The sequence below is a fragment of the Protopterus annectens genome, chromosome 1.part2, assembly GCF_019279795.1.
Source record: "Protopterus annectens isolate FY-2018-M chromosome 1.part2, PAN1.0, whole genome shotgun sequence".
Taxonomy (NCBI): domain Eukaryota; kingdom Metazoa; phylum Chordata; order Ceratodontiformes; family Protopteridae; genus Protopterus; species Protopterus annectens.
Window position 1 is genome coordinate 450,103,009 of NC_056727.1, and position 19,618 is coordinate 450,122,626.

At 45.4% G+C, this 19,618-nt stretch overlaps 1 protein-coding gene across 2 annotated transcripts in view; it reads left to right on the plus strand.

Moving 5' to 3' along the window:
- Window positions 1-19,618, plus strand: part of SEC23B (SEC23 homolog B, COPII coat complex component) — an 836,569-nt gene that overhangs the window by 390,579 nt on the left and 426,372 nt on the right. For both annotated transcript variants that reach the window (XM_044056987.1, XM_044056989.1), the window contains one exon: window positions 15,243-15,323. In XM_044056987.1, the coding sequence (XP_043912922.1) occupies window positions 15,243-15,323 (81 nt within the window). The remainder of the gene's footprint in view (window positions 1-15,242; window positions 15,324-19,618) is intronic.

The following is a 19,618-nucleotide window of genomic DNA, read 5'->3' on the forward strand; positions in this document are numbered from 1 at the left end:
TGGTATTCTACCCATATGTGATGACTGCAGATGCATCCTTGAAGGACATAGTACAGATGTCCTTCATGGATGCATCTGCAGTCATAACAAGTGGGTTGTCCTGTCGTCAGGCAGCCCTGCAGTCGGCCGGATTCCAAAGTCCGGGTCCGGCTTCGGCTGATGTCGCACTCCACCCGACGTCATCTCTGTTGGTCTTGGGTATAAAGCATCAGCCGACGCCATTTTCCTCAGTCTTTCTTGCCGCGCCGAAGCAGAAGCTGTTCGCAAGTGCCGGTCGGTCGGATCCAGAGATTACTTCTACCGAATACTACTTTGAAGACTTCTAAAGCTAAGTACCCCGTTGGGGACTCTTTCTTGCCTCAGCCGATGTCAGAAAAAGTTAACAATTGTTTAACCTGTGGGAAACAAATACCTCATAAAGATTTCCACTCTTACTGTCTGCCTTGTTTAGGCCCAGCCCACGACGTAGCAGCCTGTTCGGCCTGTGCCTCTTTCAACCGACGAACGCTTAGGCGTCGGTCGGAGTTTGCAGAACAGTTTTTCGGTACTGATTTTGCGTACATTATGCCGACGGATCCACCGACTACCCAATCTACCAAAAGCGCAAAGATAAAGACCGACACTCGCGGTCCGCGGTTTCGGCGAAACCACGGTAAAGCAAACCGCGAGTGTCTCGGATTCCGGCGAAACCGAGAAAACTGATCAAAGTACAGCTGAACCTATTCTTACAACTGAGGCCCCTGCTACAACTCTTGAATCGACCTCAGAAATTGTACCCACTACGGTGGTTGACTTATCAGACACCATCCCCTTGGATGTCTCTACCCCAGCACGTGGTGCTGCTAGGCCTCCAGCAGCCATGTCCATTAAGGCCTTCGCCAGGGCTAAAGCAGCCAAGACTACTAAATCAGTGCCTGTTAAACCCCCACATCCAGGCCCTCTTCTAGTTCTCAAATGCTTTCTTTGGCAGAAGATTTAATTTCTTTAATTAGAGGATCTCAATCTCACCCAGACAGGGCCTCTCAGCCCCAGAGAAGAGACCCACGGCAGAGCCCCTGAGCCAGTGTCTTCTGATGATTCTGCTGATGAATCAGACATAACTGACCAGCCAGAGGCTCCCTTCTCCAATTTTGAAGATTCTGATGCTGAAGAATCCATTCCAGCTGCTTCCCCACCAGAAGAATTCTCCTTTGGGAAACCTTGCATGCCATGCGAGAACAGTTCCAATGGCAGCAACAGGATTTTTCAGACTCCAGAAAAGACTTAGGACCTTTCTGCACCTCCCACAGCACAGGCCCTTGGCTATACCTCCTGTTCTCTCTGTGGTGGATGATGCTTTTAATGATGTTTGCTCCGCTCCAGACTCTTTACCCCCAGCCCCTGCCAAACCAGACAGATTTTACAGGGTGCCAGATACTCATCACCACCTTTACAAGGCCCCTCTTGCAGACCCAGAAACTATATCCCAGGGTCCCAAGGCAGTAGCCGCGACCACAGCTAAAAACCCTATTCCTTCTGAAAGGGAAGCAAGGTCATTAGACAGATGGGGTAAAAAGGTCTACACTTCAGCTACTCTCTCAGCTAGAGCTTTAAACTGTCAGTTTCACATGATACAATACCAAGAGTTTATGCTTGATCAGTTAACTAAAAAACTAACCACTGATGAATCTCTTGATAAGAAATATGTATCAGAGATGGTAAATAACATACAACAAGTTAGCAACCATTCCTTAAAATGTGGCTATGATGCACTGGAGGCTTCATTTAGATCAGCCATGGCAGGCACAGTGATAAGAAGGCATGCATGGCTAAAGGAACAAGCTTTACCGGATCATGTTAAAGCTAAGTTGCTAGATGCTCCTATGGACAAGACAAGTTTGTTTGGTACACCTGCCCAGCAGGTTATGAAGAAAATGGAAGAAAAGGCAAAATCTGTTCAAACTGTCAAAGATTTCTTGCAGGTTCAACCCCCAAGGTTTAGCAGGAACTGGCCTGCCAAAAATTGGTCCTTTCCTGACTCCACAAAATTTCAAAGGGGCAGGAATAGGCGTTCCAGAGGCAGAAACCAATCCAGAGGAGGGGCCTACAGAGGGCGACAGTGGCAAGGTAACAACAGAGGCACAGACACAGCCACTGCCACTACATCAGCACAACCACAGTGACTTAATCCTAACTCCGCCTACCAGGGAACAAATAGCAGTTCCTCTAGGCGGAAAGTTAACCTTATTTTCAAAGAACTGGCACTACATAACAAAAGACAAGTGGATTTTACAAACCATAGATCAAGGTTACGGTTTCACTTCCACACTCTACCAGTCAAAGAGGAATGCCAAATCTACCTCCAAATCAAAAAACAGAGGCTCTACGCCAGATAATGGAGTTAGCAAACATGAGAGCTGTGGAAAGAGTGCCAACAGCAGAACAAGGAAAGGGTTCTATTCCAGACTATTCCTAGTTCCAAGAAAGGAAAAAGTTGGAGACCAATTCTCGACCTGTCCACCTTAAATACATACATCATTGTCCCAAAATTCAAAATGCTGACCCTACAGCAACTTCTTCCCATGCTGGGCAAGGAGTCTTGGCTGGTAACTCTAGATCTCAAGGAGGCATACCTGCACGTCCCCATTCGACCAATCTGCAGAAGATACCTCAGATTTCTTGCAGGATCAGAGCACTATCAATTCTCAGCATTGCCCTTTGGCTTATCTACTGCCCAGAGTATTCACAAAATGCCTGGCATCAGTAATCGCCCATTGCAGACTACAGGAATTCAAATTTACCCATACCTGGACGACTGCCTACTACAAGGGGACAACAAAAGCAAGCTGACAACAGATTTACAAAGGGTCATTTACTTGCTACAAGGACTGGGATACACAGTCAATTTACAAAAGTCAAGGCTGATACCATCCCAAACAAGGACATTCTTGGGCGCGGAATTGGACACAGTACAACAAATGGCATTCCTGACTACAGAAAAACAAAAAGAACTTCCTCTTTACTTCTTGGCACTAACAAAACTGAACAAGTTAACAGCAAGAAAAGTTCTGCAGGCCTTGGGCTTCATGGCATCATGCATAATCTTGGTCCCATTTGCCAGACTACATATGAGGAAACTACAGTGGTACCTAAAGAATTTATGGTCCCAACACAGACACAGTCTAGAAACAGAAATCCCACTAATTCCATGCTTAAAACAGGAGTTCCTATGGTGGGCTCAGGCATGCCAGTCAAACCCAGGCCTACCCTTTCGCAGATGTCAACCAAGCCAGACCATCACAACAGACGCTTCAGACCTAGGATGGGGGCCCACATGCTGGACAAATGCGTGCAAGGATTGTGGACACAGGATCAACTTCACCTACACATCAATCTAAAAGAAATGCTGGCAGTAAAACTGGCAATCCAAAAGTTCAAACCATTCCTCAAAGAGGGCCAGTTGATGATAAGGACAGACAACACCACAGTCATGTGGTACATCAACAAACAGGGAGGCACTCATTCATACCCCTATGCAGAATGACCTTGGAGCTGTGGACCCTGGCACTCAGCTACAACATTCAGTTACAGGCAATATTTGTACCGGGAAAGACAATACTCTAGTAGACATATTAAGCAGAACCACCGGATGCCCACGAATGGAAGCTGCACCCGGACATCTTCAAGACCATCTCAAAGAAATGGGGAATGCCACAGATAGACCTATTCGCATCACCTCTCAATCACCAGCTCAAAAATTCTGCACAAGGACATTCCACCCACTAGCATGGAAAGTGGACTCACTCTCCTTCAACTGGAAAGGCCTAACAGCATATGCATTCCCACCTCTTCCTTTGATACACAAGGTACTACTAAAAATCAAGGAAGAACGTCCAAGGATAATCCTGATAGCTCCAAACTGGCCAAGACAACACTGGTACCCACTACTGAAGAGCATGTCTCGGAACAATATGTGGCCAATACCCTGATGCCTTTGATGTTAACTCAGAACAACTACAGCATCATACATCCAAACCTAAAACGCTGCAACTGACTGCATGGAACATCACATAGCAGCAGCTAATCCAGAACTTTCCCAAAGAGTTAAAGACATTATTCTTGAAGCACGCAGACCTTCAACAAGAAGGAACTATGCTGGAAAATGGAAAAGGTTTGTCATTTGGAGTACGGAAAGAGGAAAAGATGTGTCAAACATAGATATGCCTAACATTCTGGAGTATCTGGCGAACTTCTTCATTCAGGCCTGTCCTACTCCTCCATCAAGATACATGCATCAGCTATTTCAGCAGAATACAGCTTTGATCCACCTGTTTTTCGCACCTTTGCTCAGGCAGTTCCTCAGAGGAATCAAGAATGTAAAACCTCCAAGGAAACCACCATTACCAGCTTGGGATTTAAACTTTGTGCTAGAAAAGTTGACACTATCACCCTTTGAACCAGCAGCAACAGCAGACCTACAACACCTGTCATGGAAAACTGCTTTCCTACTGGCAATTACTTCAGCAAGGAGGGTTTCAGAACTACAGGCCTTAATGGCAGTGCAACCCTTCCTAATCTTCCACCAAGATAGAGTGTCCATGAGGACTAATCCTACATTTATGCCCAAGGTGGTATCCAGAGTATCTTTAAACCAGGCAATCCACCTACCTACCTTCTTTCCCAACCCACAAAACAGAGGGAAAGAATACTGCATACCTTGGATGTACATAGACAGCTACGCTACTACTTGGACAGAACAAAAATAGCAGAAAGACTGACCAACTTTTGTAGCCTATGCAACAGGAAGGGAAGGAAAAGCTATTTCCAAACAGACAATCTCCAAATGGATAGGAAATTGCATACGATACTGTTACTCCTTCCATGGAAAACCAATTCCACAGAACATAAGACCTCATTCTACAAGGGCAACAGCCACTACCACAGCCTTCTTACGAGGAGTGGCAACCAAAGACATTATTGAGGCGGCTACTTGGACCTCCGTGCATACATTTGCCAAGCATTATAATTTGCCTCTATATTCCAGATCCCGAGCAGGATTTGCCACTGCTGTACTGCAAGGGATCCTAAACACACCATAATCTACTTTTATCCTCCTCCCTAGTTGGCTATGGTATTCTACCCACTTGTTATGACTGCAGATGCATCCATGAAGGACATAGTACAGTTTTGTACCTACCATAAATGTAGATGTCCGAACTGGATAGCATCTGCAGTCAGGATTACCCTCCGCCTTCCCTCTGTGGTACTCCTAGGGTGTTTACCCTCCTAATAGCTAGCTGTTGGGGGGGAGTCTTTTATGGTGTATTTGTTTGTATATATGTACATATATGCTTATTTTTGTGTTTACCTCTATCTATTTGGAAACATTGGCATCTATCCAAATTTTAGCCTGCAAGAGGGCTACTGGCATCTGGGGCAAGAAACACTGAGGAAAATGGCGTCGGCTGATGCTTTTATACCCGAAGACCAACAGAGATGACGTCGGGTGGAGTGCGACATCAGCCGAAGCCGGACCCGGACTTTGGAATCCGGCCGACTGCAGGGCTGCCTGACGACAGGACAACCCACTTGTTATGACTGCAGATGCTATCCAGTTCGGACATCTACATTTATGGTAGGTACAAAACTGTACTTTTTGTACCTACCATAAATGTAGATGTCTGATGGTATGCATCTGCAGTCAGGTTTACCCTCCCTCCTTCCCCTCTGTGGTACTCCTAGGGTGCTTACCTCTCTATTAGCTAGCTGGGGGATCTATTATGGTGTATTTGTTTATATATATATATATATATATTTGCAAATGTTTGGATTCTTTACTGCTTTTTTCCAAATTTAGCCTTCCTAAAGGGCACCTGGCATCTGGGGCAAGAAAAACTGAGGAAGATGGCGTCGGCTGATGCTTTTATACCCCAGGCTTTGTGATGTCGGGGAAGGGGCGACATCAGCCGACGCCGGACCCAGACTTTGGAATCCGGCCGACCGAAGGGCTGCCTGATGCAGGACAGCCCATATGTGATGACTGCAGATGCATACCTATCGGGACATCTACATTTATGGTAGGTACAAAACTGTACTTTTTGTACCTACCATAAATGTAGATGTTCGAGTGTATACACTGCTGCAGTCCAGGTTACCATCCCTCCTTCCTCTCTTACTTGCTGGTACGTACCTATGTCTTCTACCCTTACTACCTATGGGGAGTATTTGCTGGTAGCTGTAAGTTGTTTTTTGCTTTTCTTATGTATGTTTTATTTGCAATTGGAATTGTCTACCTATTTGGAGGCACCTGACATCTGGGGCAAGAAAAACTGAAGAAAATGGCGTTGGCTGCATCTTATATACCCCTGTCACACTGACGACTGGGAGGAGGCGACAGCAACCGACGCCGGACCAAGACTTTGGAACTCAGGCCAGCTGGGGAACCGCCTGACAGCAGGATAACCCAAGTGTAATAACTGCAGCAGTGTATACACTCGAACATCTACATTTATGGTAGGTACAAAACTGTACTTTTTTTTTCACAAGTTTCTCTAACAAGGGTGAATATACCTTACATTTGTTAAATGTTCATCACCAGTTGTATTTTTTACTTATGCCGCACTAGACCTTTCAGGAAGTCTGATCAGCTGTTTGCTTTATTTTTCAAACCCAAATTGTGACAGGCACTCCCCAAAGTATTCGTTCAAGCCTGGCCCTGTACCAATTCTAACTGCCATAATAGTTCTTTTTTCTCTAAATATTAACCCCATGGATCACCCCTAGGGTTTGTATTAATTCCATCTATGGCCATATACTTAAACATGTGGCTTGGAAATGCTGTAACGTGTCTAGTCAAGGCATTACAGTCTGTCTTTTTCCTGTTTTCGTCATGTAGAAATGTGATGGCCATGCACAAGCCAAGCTTTCTTTTTCTGCAGAGCCTGAGACTACCGTTGATATGATAATGAACAGTAGGCTCAATGATTAGAGTTCCATTTTCTCATTCTTGACTTCTAGACGTCAGTGATCTTGCTTGTAGTTGTTATTCCTCTCTTAATAGATTCTGCCATAGTAAAACTAGCCAGGATGATAGATTTTCTAAACTTAAGCTTGTCAAGGTGATGTAGTTGGTTGCGAATGTTATGATGGGTGCAGATGTCTACCAAGTACAAACACCTATTATTTATTTGTTATCAGTGGCAATCCCTTTGGAGTTCAGCATATTAATGAATGGAGTGCAACATTCAAATCCCCTAGCAAGAAGGTAGCTTGTGGGATTCTCCCATCTAAAATAATTCTACTTGGAATTACATTTTTCATATTCATGTAGGATTCAAAACCAGATGATGTTAAGTTGTCAATCTCGCCTTCATTCTTGCTGGATGGGTTCGGAGCCGATCCTCGGCTCCGACTCAGCCACTCTAAAAGCTCGAGAGCTAGTTCCACCGGCTCGAGGCTCCCCTATATCCCACAATGCTAGGCGGTAACTCCTCAGATCTCGTTTGCCGCTACGCGATCGAGGTGCTTTTTTCAACCGGCTCAGGTTAGTTGAATCTTTTGACAGTTTTAGTCAGTCAGACCCCCCTTTAAGTTAGCTCCCTTTTATAAGTTTAAATAGTTAAATACTTTTAATCCCCTTTTAGTTATTTTTTCACTAGTTTACCTTTCCCTTGGGCTTTAGGCCCACTCCCTCCCTCCCTTGGTAGTTGGAGTGTCTGTGTTTTTGTAGGGAAATTTTAGTTTAAAACTTTATAAGTTAAAATTTAAAGTTTTATTTTTAGAGGTGTAATCGGTGTGTGTGTGTGTTTGGGATTACACTTTTACTTCTCTTTGGACATGTCCAAAGAATCAAAGGTCTCAGGCTTCAAGAAGTGTGACTCATGCTGTCAGAAGATGTCTCTGACAGACGGTCACACCTCTTGTGTTTACTGCCTGGGACCTTTGCACCTGCAGGACTCATGTGCTGTTTGCCATGGCTTCAGCCCTAGAGTCCTGCAGGAGCAAAAAAATAAATTAATTCTAAGAGGCTTATTAAAGCCTGAAGGTCCCTCCACTCAGTCATCGGGGAGACCCTCTAAGTCCTCCAGACCTTCGGCTCCAGCCTCTGAGCCGACTTCTGGGGGCTCTAAGTCCATTCGAACATCGGCTCCGGCCGGAGCCGATGAATCTCGAATTCATGTATCTACGATGTCCTTGGCTCCGGCTGGAGCTGAGGAAGACATAACTGAGTCGGCTCCGATCAAGTTGTCGGAGCCGACAACTAAGAAGAGGTCCCGTTCTCCATCTATCGGCTCCGTTCATTCGGCTCCAGCATCATCCTTGCTGTCTGAACGGAGCCATAGATCCCACTCTTCTAGGTCTTCCAGGTTATCGGACCACGACCTTCAGAGAGTAGTGAGTCGACTTCTTAAGTCCGAGGCACTAGCCCAAATGCTTCAAAGTCCGACTCAACAGTCGAAGACTATCCCCTCCACTCAAAATATTCCTCCTCTGACTCTTTTGAGTTCGGAGTCGGGGCGGTTCGGACCCGAGACTGTGGTGGCGTCGGAACCGATACCTTTGTCTTCGGTTCCGTTGTCGGCTCTGATGTCTTCCTTGGAAGAATCTCGGCGCCGGACTTCCCTCGTCGGCTCCGAGGGGGCGAGTGGCATCGGACCCTTGTCCGACCCCGCTCTCCCTCTCGGTGCTTCGGCGCTGGTGAGTTCGACTCCATCGGCCTCGGAACCATCACTGTCGGTGCCGCGGGAGGTTTTCAGTTTTTCGGAACAGAGACCTCTGGCTCTGCCTGACAGGGGTGCCTTTGAGGTCATGAGGAGCGTGTTGGAACCAGGTTCCAATCCACAGTCGGCTCCTTCTGCCCTTCCCTCCATGGTGCCTCCGGTGATTTCTACTCACTCTCTTGTCCCCGACCGTAGAGAGCCAGCTCCTCAAGTTTCCCCTGTGGGGATCTCCTCCTCTTCCGAGGCCTCTCCTGACCCTGTAGGAGAGCCACCTAGGAAGAGGCAGTGTAAGAGGAAGCACATTGACTCCCCTGAGTCTGTCACCTCTGACACTGATTTAGAGGATTCTGAAGGTTCCCCTCGTTTCCCCTCTGAAGATGTCTCCTTTGCAGACATCCTTGAAATCTTAAAACAGAGGGGGAATTGGCCAGCCCTCAACCCTTCAGAGGGTGAATCAGTGTACCTTGAGGCGTTTGGCTCTCGCCCTTCCACATCCTGGGTGTCCCCTCCCTTTGCCCCCTTATGCAAGTGGTGGCAAAGAAGGCTTGGGCAGCTCCTGACTCAGTGGAACCCACCCCCAGGAGACCATCTAAGTTCATCACGGCCCCCAGGGATAAAGAATTTCTGACCAAAGGTGTCTCTGTTGATGCTATGGTGGTGGCTGCAGCTACCAAGAAGGAGTTAGCTGATCCTTCGGTACCTGTTCATCCTCCTAACAAGGAGTCTAGGTCGATGGACAGGTACGGGAAGCGGATGTTCTCGTCAGCGACCTTTACAATGAGATCGCTGAATTACCTGTGTCATTTTACTCGACTTCAGAGAGACTTACTCAAGGAAGCGAGTGAAATGCTGAAGGACCCAACAGCTGCGGGTTTTCAGGATAGGATGAACTCTCAGCTGGCTACCCTTAATTCTATAACCAACTCCTCCATGCGCCTCCTTTCATATGCGGCTGATGGATCAAGTAGAGCGGCAGGTACAGGTGTAGCCTTGCGTAGGCACGCCTGGATGCGGCTTTGTAACTTTGCGGATCCCTTTAAGGCGTCCTTCACTAATTCCCCCTTTGATGGATCATCCCTCTTTGGTCCTCAAGTGAAGGAAACCTTGACTAGGTGCGAGACTGATGGCAAAACTCTTTCTGCCGTCGGAGTCCGTTTTTCTACTCCTTCTAGACCTTACCCCAAAGGTCAGAAGGGGGGAAAGATGTGGTTCCGTAAACAATTTCAAGGAGACTTGCCTGACGCACAGAGTCGATTCCCCTCTAGAGGCAGAGGGGGGAACAACAATGGTAGACGCCGTCCCAGAGGCAGAGGGGGCCCGCAGAATCAGGGCAGTCGAGAATCCTTTTCCAACAAGCCCTTTCAGCATCCCTGAGGTGTTGCCCGACTGTCCACCTTCGGAGGCAGTCGGGGGAAGGTTGTCACTGTACCCAAAAGCCTGGCTATCCCTAACTCAAGACAAGTGGGTACAGTCTATCATTTCCGAAGGCTACAGAATCCCTTTTCTTTTCATTCCGAAGCTGTCCAAAAAATCCCTTCCAGACGTTCCACCCAGTCAAAGGGAGCAAGCAGCATTCGAAATTTCAAAGCTGCTCGCAAAAAGAGTCATTGAACCAGTGCCAGCAGACCAAGTAGGATCCGGAACCTACTACAAATTATTTTTGGTTCCAAAGAAAACAGGGGACTGGAGACCCATTTTGGATCTCAGCAACAACAAAGTTCCGGATGGTCACGCTGCAGTCCATTCTCCCCCTTTTGGAGCGGGACAGCTGGATGTGCTCTATAGATCTCCAGGATGCGTACTATCACATCAAGATGAATCGACGCTCCAGGAGGTTTCTCCGCTTCAGGCTGGGAACCAGTCATTTTCAATTCAGAGCCCTGCCCTTTGGTCTCACTACAGCCCTCCGAGTGTTTACCAAATGCATGGCAGTGGTAGCTTCTCATCTGAGACGTCAAGGATTCCAGGTGTTTCCTTATTTAGACGACTGGCTCCTTACAGCCCTCACCAGGCATCTTTTACTCCTCGCCAGAGACTACACCTTTCGCACATGTCAGGCACTAGGCATCTCAGTAAACTACGAAAAGTCTGTCTTGTCGCCTTGTCGTGTTATTACTTTCATAGGCGCAAATCTAGACACAGTCAAGATGTCAGCCAGACTCACAGAGCAGAGGATAGCAGACATTCACAAACAGGTCTTTCTTCTTTTACAGAACAGCAAAGTCAAAGCCAGACAGATCCTGAAAGTCTTGGGGATTATGGCGGCGGCCATCCCTCTCCTACCATTAGCTCGCTTCCACATGAGGATTTTGCAATGGATGCTCTTCACACAATGGTCTTACCAAAGCCTTCCAATGTCCCATCCTATTCGGATAACTCAATCGTGCAAGAGTCATCTCTCTTGGTGGATCACATCCCCTCAGCTCCTCCTAGGGAGACCTTTTGTCCCTCCCCCTCCGGTTGCTACAGTCACAACGGACGCCTCCCTGATCGGGTGGGGGGGGCATTTCCAGGGCAGGACAGTCCAGGGCATGTGGCAACCATTCGAGTGCCACTTGCACATAAACGTCCTAGAGATGAGAGCAGTGCTTCTAGCGTTGCAAGCCCTACAAGACTCTCTTCCCAAGGGAACTATAGCAATCCAAACAGACAACATGTTTGTAGTGTGGTACATCAACAAACAAGGCGGAACCAGGTCTTACCCCCTATGTCGAGAGGCACTCAGACTATGGCAATGGGCAATTTCTTCTCAGCGATTTCTGTTAGCAACGCACATCCCCGGGAAGTCCAATGTGATTGCGGACAAATTGAGCAGAGCTATTCTTATGCCTCACAAGTGGTCTCTGAACAATTCAGTGTTGGAGAAAGTTTTTCGAAAGTGGGGCAGGCCTTGCTGCGACCTTTTCGCTACTCCCCAAAACAGCAAGTGCGACGATTTTTTCACCCTCTTTCCTCAACCAGGCCATCCCAGCAGAGACGCTCTAGTGCACGTTTGGCCCCGGGGACTTCTCTATGCCTTTCCTCCCTTCCCACTGATATCTCAGCTGATACAGAAAGCCATCGCTCAGGAAGCTTCTATGATCCTCATTGCCCCTTACTGGCCTCGACAAATTTGGTTCCCCTTTCTCCACCGTTATCTGTTGGAACAACCTTGGCATCTGGACCCAGTTCCAGACCTCTTGACCCATCAGTCGGGTCAGTTGCACCACTCCCTTCCTTCTCTGAACCTCACAGCTTGGTTCCTCCAATTCCGTCCTTAGCCAGGCTTCCCTTGATATCTCAGTTAGAGATATCTTGATTGCCTCTCATAAATCTTCCACTCGGAAGATTTATCATAGCAAATGGAAACGTTTTTCCCATTGGGCGCAGTCAAAGAATATAGATCCTTTCACTGCTTCTATTCAAACAGTTCTAGACTTTCTAGCCAAACTTTTCCATGCAGGTTCGTCCCCATCTACCATTAGAGTTCAATTGACTGCTATCTCCAACTTTCATATTGGAGTCTCAGAGTCCTCTATCATGTCCCTCAAACTCTGCAAGGCCTTTTTAAAGGGAATCTTTCTACTCACGCCACCCATCAGAGACCCTCCTCCTCAATGGGATCTCAACTTGGTTCTGGCATCCTTAATTCTTCCTCCCTTTGAACCTGCGGCTTCATGTTCTATAAAATTACTTTCGTGGAAGACACTCTTTTTAGTAGCTATCACCTCAGCTAGAAGAGTCTCTGAACTTCATGCTCTGTGTAGTTGACCCCCTTATCTAGTATTTCATAAAGACAGGGTGTCCTTGCGTACTAACCCGTCTTTTTTGCCCAAAGTAGTTCATTGGCAAATTTGAATCAAACCGTTGAGCTCCCTGTTTTCTTCCCAAATTATTCTAATAGGTCAGAACAAAAGTTACACTGTTTGGATATTCATCGTCAACTTGGGTACTATTTAGACAGGACCAAACAATTCAGGAAATCTGACCAACTGTTTGTTTCTTATGCAGAAGGTAGAATGGGCCTTCCAGTTTCTAAAGTCTCTCTCTCTAGATGGCTCACTTCATTGATTACTCTAGTGTATGAGATAAGACACCAACGGTTGCCATCCAAACCCAGGGCTCATTCAACTAGAGCTTTAGCCACTTCTGTAGCTTTCCAAGATAGGCTGCCTATTGATTCGATTTGTTCTGCAGCTACTTGAGCTTCTCCTCATACCTTCATTTCTCATTATAAGTTGGACTTGGTCTCTAGAGACCGAGCCAACTTTGGTTCCACTGTACTCAAGAGTCTGTTCCGATAGGCCACCCGGGACAAGGTGCTAGGGACGCGGTCCCATCCAGCAAGAATGAAGGCGAGATTGACAACTTAACATTTAGAAGTTATGTACATACCATAACGTTCCATGTTAGTTGTCTTCTTCTCGCCTTCTTTCTTGCATCCCACCCTCCTTCCCCCTAGCCAGGACAGACCTAGAAGAGTTTTCTTCTTTGTTCCTTATGGAATTTTATTGCTGGCCTTAGCTTCAAATGAGATCTGAGGAGTTACCGCCTAGCATTGTGGGATATAGGGGAGCCTCGAGCCGGTGGAACTAGCTCTCGAGCTTTTAGAGTGGCCGAGTCAGAGCCGATGATCAGCTCCGAACCCATCCAGCAAGAAAGAAGGTGAGAAGAAGGCAACTAACATGGAACGTTATGGTATGTACATAACTTCTAATTTTCATACCTGTTACAGCACCTGCCACAAGGTTGCCATCTTTTCAAATGCCCGAAATTATTATTTTTTTTTATTAGAAACATGAGATTTCACAGGACAAACCATGTCCACAATCAGTGCAAAGGCCTGGACTTCACTTTTTTGCCAAAATAAAAACTCATTGTTGTATAATTTTTATTTTTTATATTGCTTTATGTAATATTTATGCGTCTCAGATACAAAGTAACTATTTTATGCTGCTATTAAACGAAACTTGGAACATATTTTTTTCCTGAAATCTCAGGATATTTGACATTTTTCATGTTTTATCCCCCCACTGGACGCAACTGCTCAAATGGGGGAAGTCCTGTGTAAAGAGGGGCAGGTGGTAACCCTAACATGCCACTGTAGCTCCCTGATTCTGATGTTCTAGTCTGTATGCATTAGTGGCAGAAGTCCTTCCCAACAAGTTAAAATAGTGTTGAAATTGCTGCTGACTGATATTAGTTGTTGAGTCTTTTGGCTTTTCCCGGTTAGGGGTCGCCACAGCGGAACTCCGGTCTGATATTAGTACTGAACAGTAAATGTTCTTTCTCACCTTCTTTGTATTTCTTTACCAAGCTTTTGCTACACTGATCTTTCCAGTCTGTAATTAGTTTTATCATTATAGTACTAGCCAACTTTCAAAGCTTGGCTGCACGATAGTTAACTTGCAACTGTATAGAGGTTTTATTGCATCATTTATGTACTTCTCCATTTTCCTTTTGAGAAGCTTCTGTAATTCTATATCTAGCCTATACTGTACAGAGGACCAGAGTGCTTTGTCTTGGACCGCATTGCAGAAATAATTGAAGTTTAAAATATAAGATGATTATTACTGATGTTACTGAGACCTTCCACCCTACAAATATTTCAGTTATATTTCTTTGGATAGCTGTAATTAAATGTGTCTTATGGCAGACGGAAGGTGGTGCTTAATATAGAAACTCCTTCTTTCCCTTGTGGTACATTTGCTGGAAATTACCAAAATGAGGATTTGGCTTCAGTAGATGGAGGAATGACTGTGGGTGGCCATGATGGTGCAGCGGTTAGCGTTGTTGCCTCACAGCAAGAGGTTCTCTGTTTCGATCCTCGGCTGGGGTGCTTTCTTTGCGGAGTCTGCATGTCCTCCCTGTGGCCATGTGGGTTTCCTCTGGGTGCTCCGTTTTCCTCCTAAAGACATGCTGTAGGTGGATTGGACACTCTAAATTGGCTCTAGGTGTGAGTGTGTGCGTGTGTGTGCCTTCTGTGGAAGGTTGGGCGTCGGGCTGGCAACTCAACACTGTAAAACTCCACTGCCAGTCGTGAGTGGACAGGTGATCCGCTGTGGAGACCCCTAACCGGGAAAAGCCGAAAGAAGAAGAAGATGGAAGAATGACTGTGTCTGCAGTTTTGAATTTGTTGCCAATCTACTTCTGACCAGCAGAGGAACAGCATTGCTGCTGCTTATATAGAGAGTCCTTCTCTGCTTGAGATCTGAAGAAGCGTACATGGAGTACGCGAAAGCGCTCATCTTTTGTTGTTGTCAAAATAAATGTGATTTTCTATTTTTCGTGGTGGTCGAGATCCTGTTTTGTTCTACTGCTCTCTGCTGTAGGAGGAAGAGGATACAGTTGTATTTGAGCCCAGCTTTTGAGAATTCGGGTTAAGGGTAATGAAGAATACCAGGGGAATAAAAGCTACCTAATGCAAAAATATTTTCCTGCATTTTTTTAAGCAGCCACCATTTTATATCTTGGTCTAGCCTCTGTTTATATTCCTTTAAATCAATAGTTTTACAAAGTATTTTATCAGCTTTCAATAACATTCCATTTTTTTTCTTATTACAGACCTCAAGGGAAGTGAAGATTGCTGGTGCAATTGGACCATGCATATCCTTAAATACCAGAGGACCCTGTGTGTCTGAAAATGTAAGTTCATGGAAACTGAAAATTATTTAAGAAGTGCAAGTAAGGTAATGATTGCATGAATAAAAAAAGCTTAGTGTTGAGTACATGATTAGTGCTTGTATTATAGTACTGTATTGTTCTACCACTTCATTATTGGGATCTGTTAGAATGACGTAAACTGTATTGAATTAGACAACTTAGTATTCTTTGGACTGGATGTACTAACATTGTTAAAGCGTGATAATTAAATTACAGATGAGTCTGGTAATTAGTAATATACTCTGATGCGTGTTTCTTTCTCCTAAGAACAGTTAGAACATGTTAGTTGTGTACACAGGACAGAAAATTAGATCACGTGAGAACTCAGAATTTACATGATTGGTTGAAGAGAGACCAGTCACTGGAAAGAATCGGCATCACTTCTGTGGTGCTGTGAGAGACTACTTCTAACAAGATCTGGTTCATAGGTAGGTACTACGCTGGTCATAGGTAGGTACTACGCTGTCTGCCCGAGGGCATTTATAAGCCTAGCCAGAGTGTGTCGGCTTTCACCGCCCCATTGATTAATTAACTGAGCCTCTTTCAAGCAGAGCCAATGAAGTAATCCCAGGGGTGTATTTTCTGTTACCCATCCACTCGTCAAGGTTTCTCTTGAAGAGTGTTAGTGAGGGCCTCTGCCTAGTGCAGTTAGGAATTTTGTTCCAAAGCATGGGGAGTCTCTGTGACATGAATCTATCCCTCCAGCATGTTCTATTTGTTGTGGCGAGGTTTAGCTCACAAGAGCACGTGGCTCGTAATGACTTGGATTTCTTTAGGTGGATAATGTCCATCAATTCTGAGATTGACATGGCTTTGTAAGTCAGGCAGAGATCACCTCTGAATAAGCGATATGCCACTGAGTACAGCCGGAGTTTTTTCAGTCGGGCTGCATAGGACATATGTCTGAGGCCAGTAATCCTCTTGGTGAGGTACTTTTGTGGTCTTTCCAGCTTTTGGAAGTGTCTTGTGAGGTACATCCCAAATGGGGCATTGTATTCTATGATGGGTCTGATGAGTGATGAGTAGAGGGGCACCGTAACCTCTTTATTTCTAGATGCGAACCCTTTAGTAATTAGATGGGCCACATAGAAGGATTTCCTAACTACTTTGGCAATATGATTGTCAAAGGAGAGATTACTATCTACCTGGGTCCCCCGATCTCTTATTACTTCTTCTGTATTAAGAGGGCTGCCAGCTATGTGGTAATTTGTGGATGTTTTATTTTTCCCAAATGGGATGACTATGCATTTTTTGGCATTTAGCTTGAGGCCATGAATTTGACACCAGATGTCCGTCTCAGTAAGGCCCTTTTGGAGGATGTCCGTGTCAGCCGGAGAGTCAATTATGGCTCCCAGTTTGCAGTCATCGGCGAACTTGGTTAGCCATAGTCCTCCTGTGTTTGTCTGTACTTCTGAGAAGTATATGCTGAACAGTAGAGGGTACCAGGACTGAGCATTGCGGGACACCACTTCTGACTGTTTTAGAGTCGGACCTGGAGCCCGCTATTCTTACCGTGTCAGTTCTGTCTGTAAGCCAGTTGGCAACCCATCTTGTGACGTAGGGGTTTATGTTCAGGCTAGTGAGTTTTTCTGTAATACCCGAGTGGGGAATGGTGTCAAAAGCCTTGGCGAGGTCAAGGTAGGTTGTGTGAACCACCTTTCCCTCGTCTATGGCCTTGGTGACTGTCTCAAAGAAGTCAGCCAGGTTTAGTAGGCATGATCTGCCCTTAACAAAGCCGAACTGGGTTAGGTCAAGTGTTTGGAGGTTCCCACTGTCTTTGTTAATGAGTTCCATGATAATGTGCTCCATAGCCTTGCAGACCAGACCAGGCTAGTCGGGCTTATGGGGTGATAGTTACCAGGGTCAGTTGTGGCCCCTCCTTTGTGGAGCGGAATAACCGTTGCTGTACGCTATTCTGTGGGCACGTAGCCTGTGGAGAGGCTGAGGTTGAACAGCATGTTTAGGTGGAGGGTTAGTTCATTCTGTAGTTCGTACAAGACACAGCCTGGGACACCATCTGGCCCCACTGATGCTGTGTTTTTGGCTTTTGAAAGGGCTGTCTTCACCTGTGCATCTGTGATTTCCAGGGCACTACACTTTACCGGTATTGTTGTGGGCCCTTTTGGGGGTGAGGTTTCCACTGAATCTGTCTTCCAGGATGTTGGCAATATCAGTAGGTTCAGTATATTTTGTGCTATTTTGCACTAGCTTAGTGCATATCTGCGAGTTGCCACTTAGATTCTTAACATAGCTAAAGAAGGCTTTGTGGTTATCTTTTGAATCCTTGGCTATTTTTCTTTCGAAGTTAGCCTAGGATGATTTCATGAGAGACCTTAGTTTCTTACTGTTACTGATCACGAATGTCTTTCCTTCTTGGGATTTGCTTTTTTCCTGAACTAGTTTTCTCCTTCTATTGTATGGCCTGTTTATGACAGGGGTCCACCAGACTGGTTCCTTCTCTTAGAGGAGTGAGTATTGGTTTTGTTAGTGATGGCATGATCCATGCATCCTTGCAGGTGTTTATAGAGTGCATTTGTAAAGGTTTCTGCATCTTGGGCAGCATTATCCTTTAGCGTGGGGGCTGTGAAACTTACCGCCTCTGTCTTAAGTAAGGTGAAGTTTGCTTTAGAAAAGTTTTTTGCTGTGGTTTCCTTAGTTGGGGGTGGTGGTGAGGTGTGGACATCCAGAGTTGATTAGTTTATGGTCTGATCTAACCAGTGACAGGTTGACCTCAGGTGTGGAACACCTGTCGCCCATGTTGGTGATGACCAGGTCCAATATGTTTTCACCTCTGGTAAGGGGAGTTTACCAGCTGATCCAGGGTGTTTGAGTTGATGAATTCCAGAAAGCGCTGGGCCTGGGAGTTTGTACTTGAGTAATTTTCCCAGTTAATGGTAGGGTAATTGAAATCGCCCAATAATCAGGGTGTTTGGTAGGACCTTCATGTATTCCAGTGTCTCCAGAAAGGCAGAGTGGTGGCCCTGGGTCATGGAGGGTGATCTGTAGCAGGCCACAATTTGCATTGCAGATTTGCCCAATGTTAGTTGCACATGGATGATCTCGGAGGTATCATGCTGCGCCACTAACCTGGAGGTGAAGGTATCCTTGATGAATATGGATACATCCCCTCCTTTTGTGTTTCAGTGGCCAAAACTTGTGGTATGAGTTGTAGCCTGGTAGTGCTGGGGTGCTCTCTGGAGCCTTGAACCAGGTGTGGACATCCTGTGCATCCATGCTGTCTCATTTTCCTTTGTTGAGCTAATGTGAGAGAGGATTTGTACTGTTAGTTGTAGAGTGTAGTATTTAAATGACAGCTTCTATTTATGTTGAGATAATGTCCTGAATTAGTATATTTCCATTTCATAACCTACGTAGAATAATGCTTTATGCCATATTTGATTATCTGTAATAGATAAGGCAGAAGGTGCTATAGTGAATTCAAGCTAACCATAGGAAATCTATCAGCAGTGAAAAAAAAACAAGACAAAATCCAGAACTTGTAACTAACCACAACTGGGTTAATTGCAAATTAGATGCCATTTAATTGGCTGCAGCTGCATTACTGTACATTATTGCCTCATAGCAAAATTGCCTTTGAGCCTTTTACCTGGAAAAAAAAACAATTAGATGTATCAAAGTCATCTGCAGATTAAGCTTGTTTAGATTCTGTGGAACTGATTATACTAAAATTGATTAATGAATTGTTTACACATTCATTTTTCTCTTCTGCAACTAACAACAAAGTTAATGAAAAGCATCACCATTCCATTTGATTGCCTTTCATATTTTCTCCTCTGGTCTTGTGAAAAGTGTAAGTATAACTAGTCATGAATCTTCTGATGTTCATTGTGTTTCACTGTTGCACTCCAAAAAAATGGGTTATCTGGCCCCTGGTAGCCCTCGATCGGCCCGAATACCAAAGGTAAAGGGGATATGACATCGGCTGCCGTCGGTTGTATAGGATGTCAGTATTCTTGATACAAAAGGAGGTAGCCAACGTCACTTACTCAGTCCTCTTTGCCGCAGAGCCCAAAGCAGAAGCCTTTTTGTACAAGTGCTGGTCGGCCGTTTACCTTTTTGTTTTCCAACTGCGAAAGTTGAAGTCATCTGCAGCTAAGTACCCCGTTGGGATCCTCTTTTTCTTGCCTTAACGAATGTCAGAAAAAGTTAATAATTGTCTTGCCTATGGAAAGCTGATTCCCCATAGAGATTTTCATTCTTACTGCAGTATTTGTTTCGTCCTTGACCACTAACTGTGATCTCTGTGCTTCCTTTAA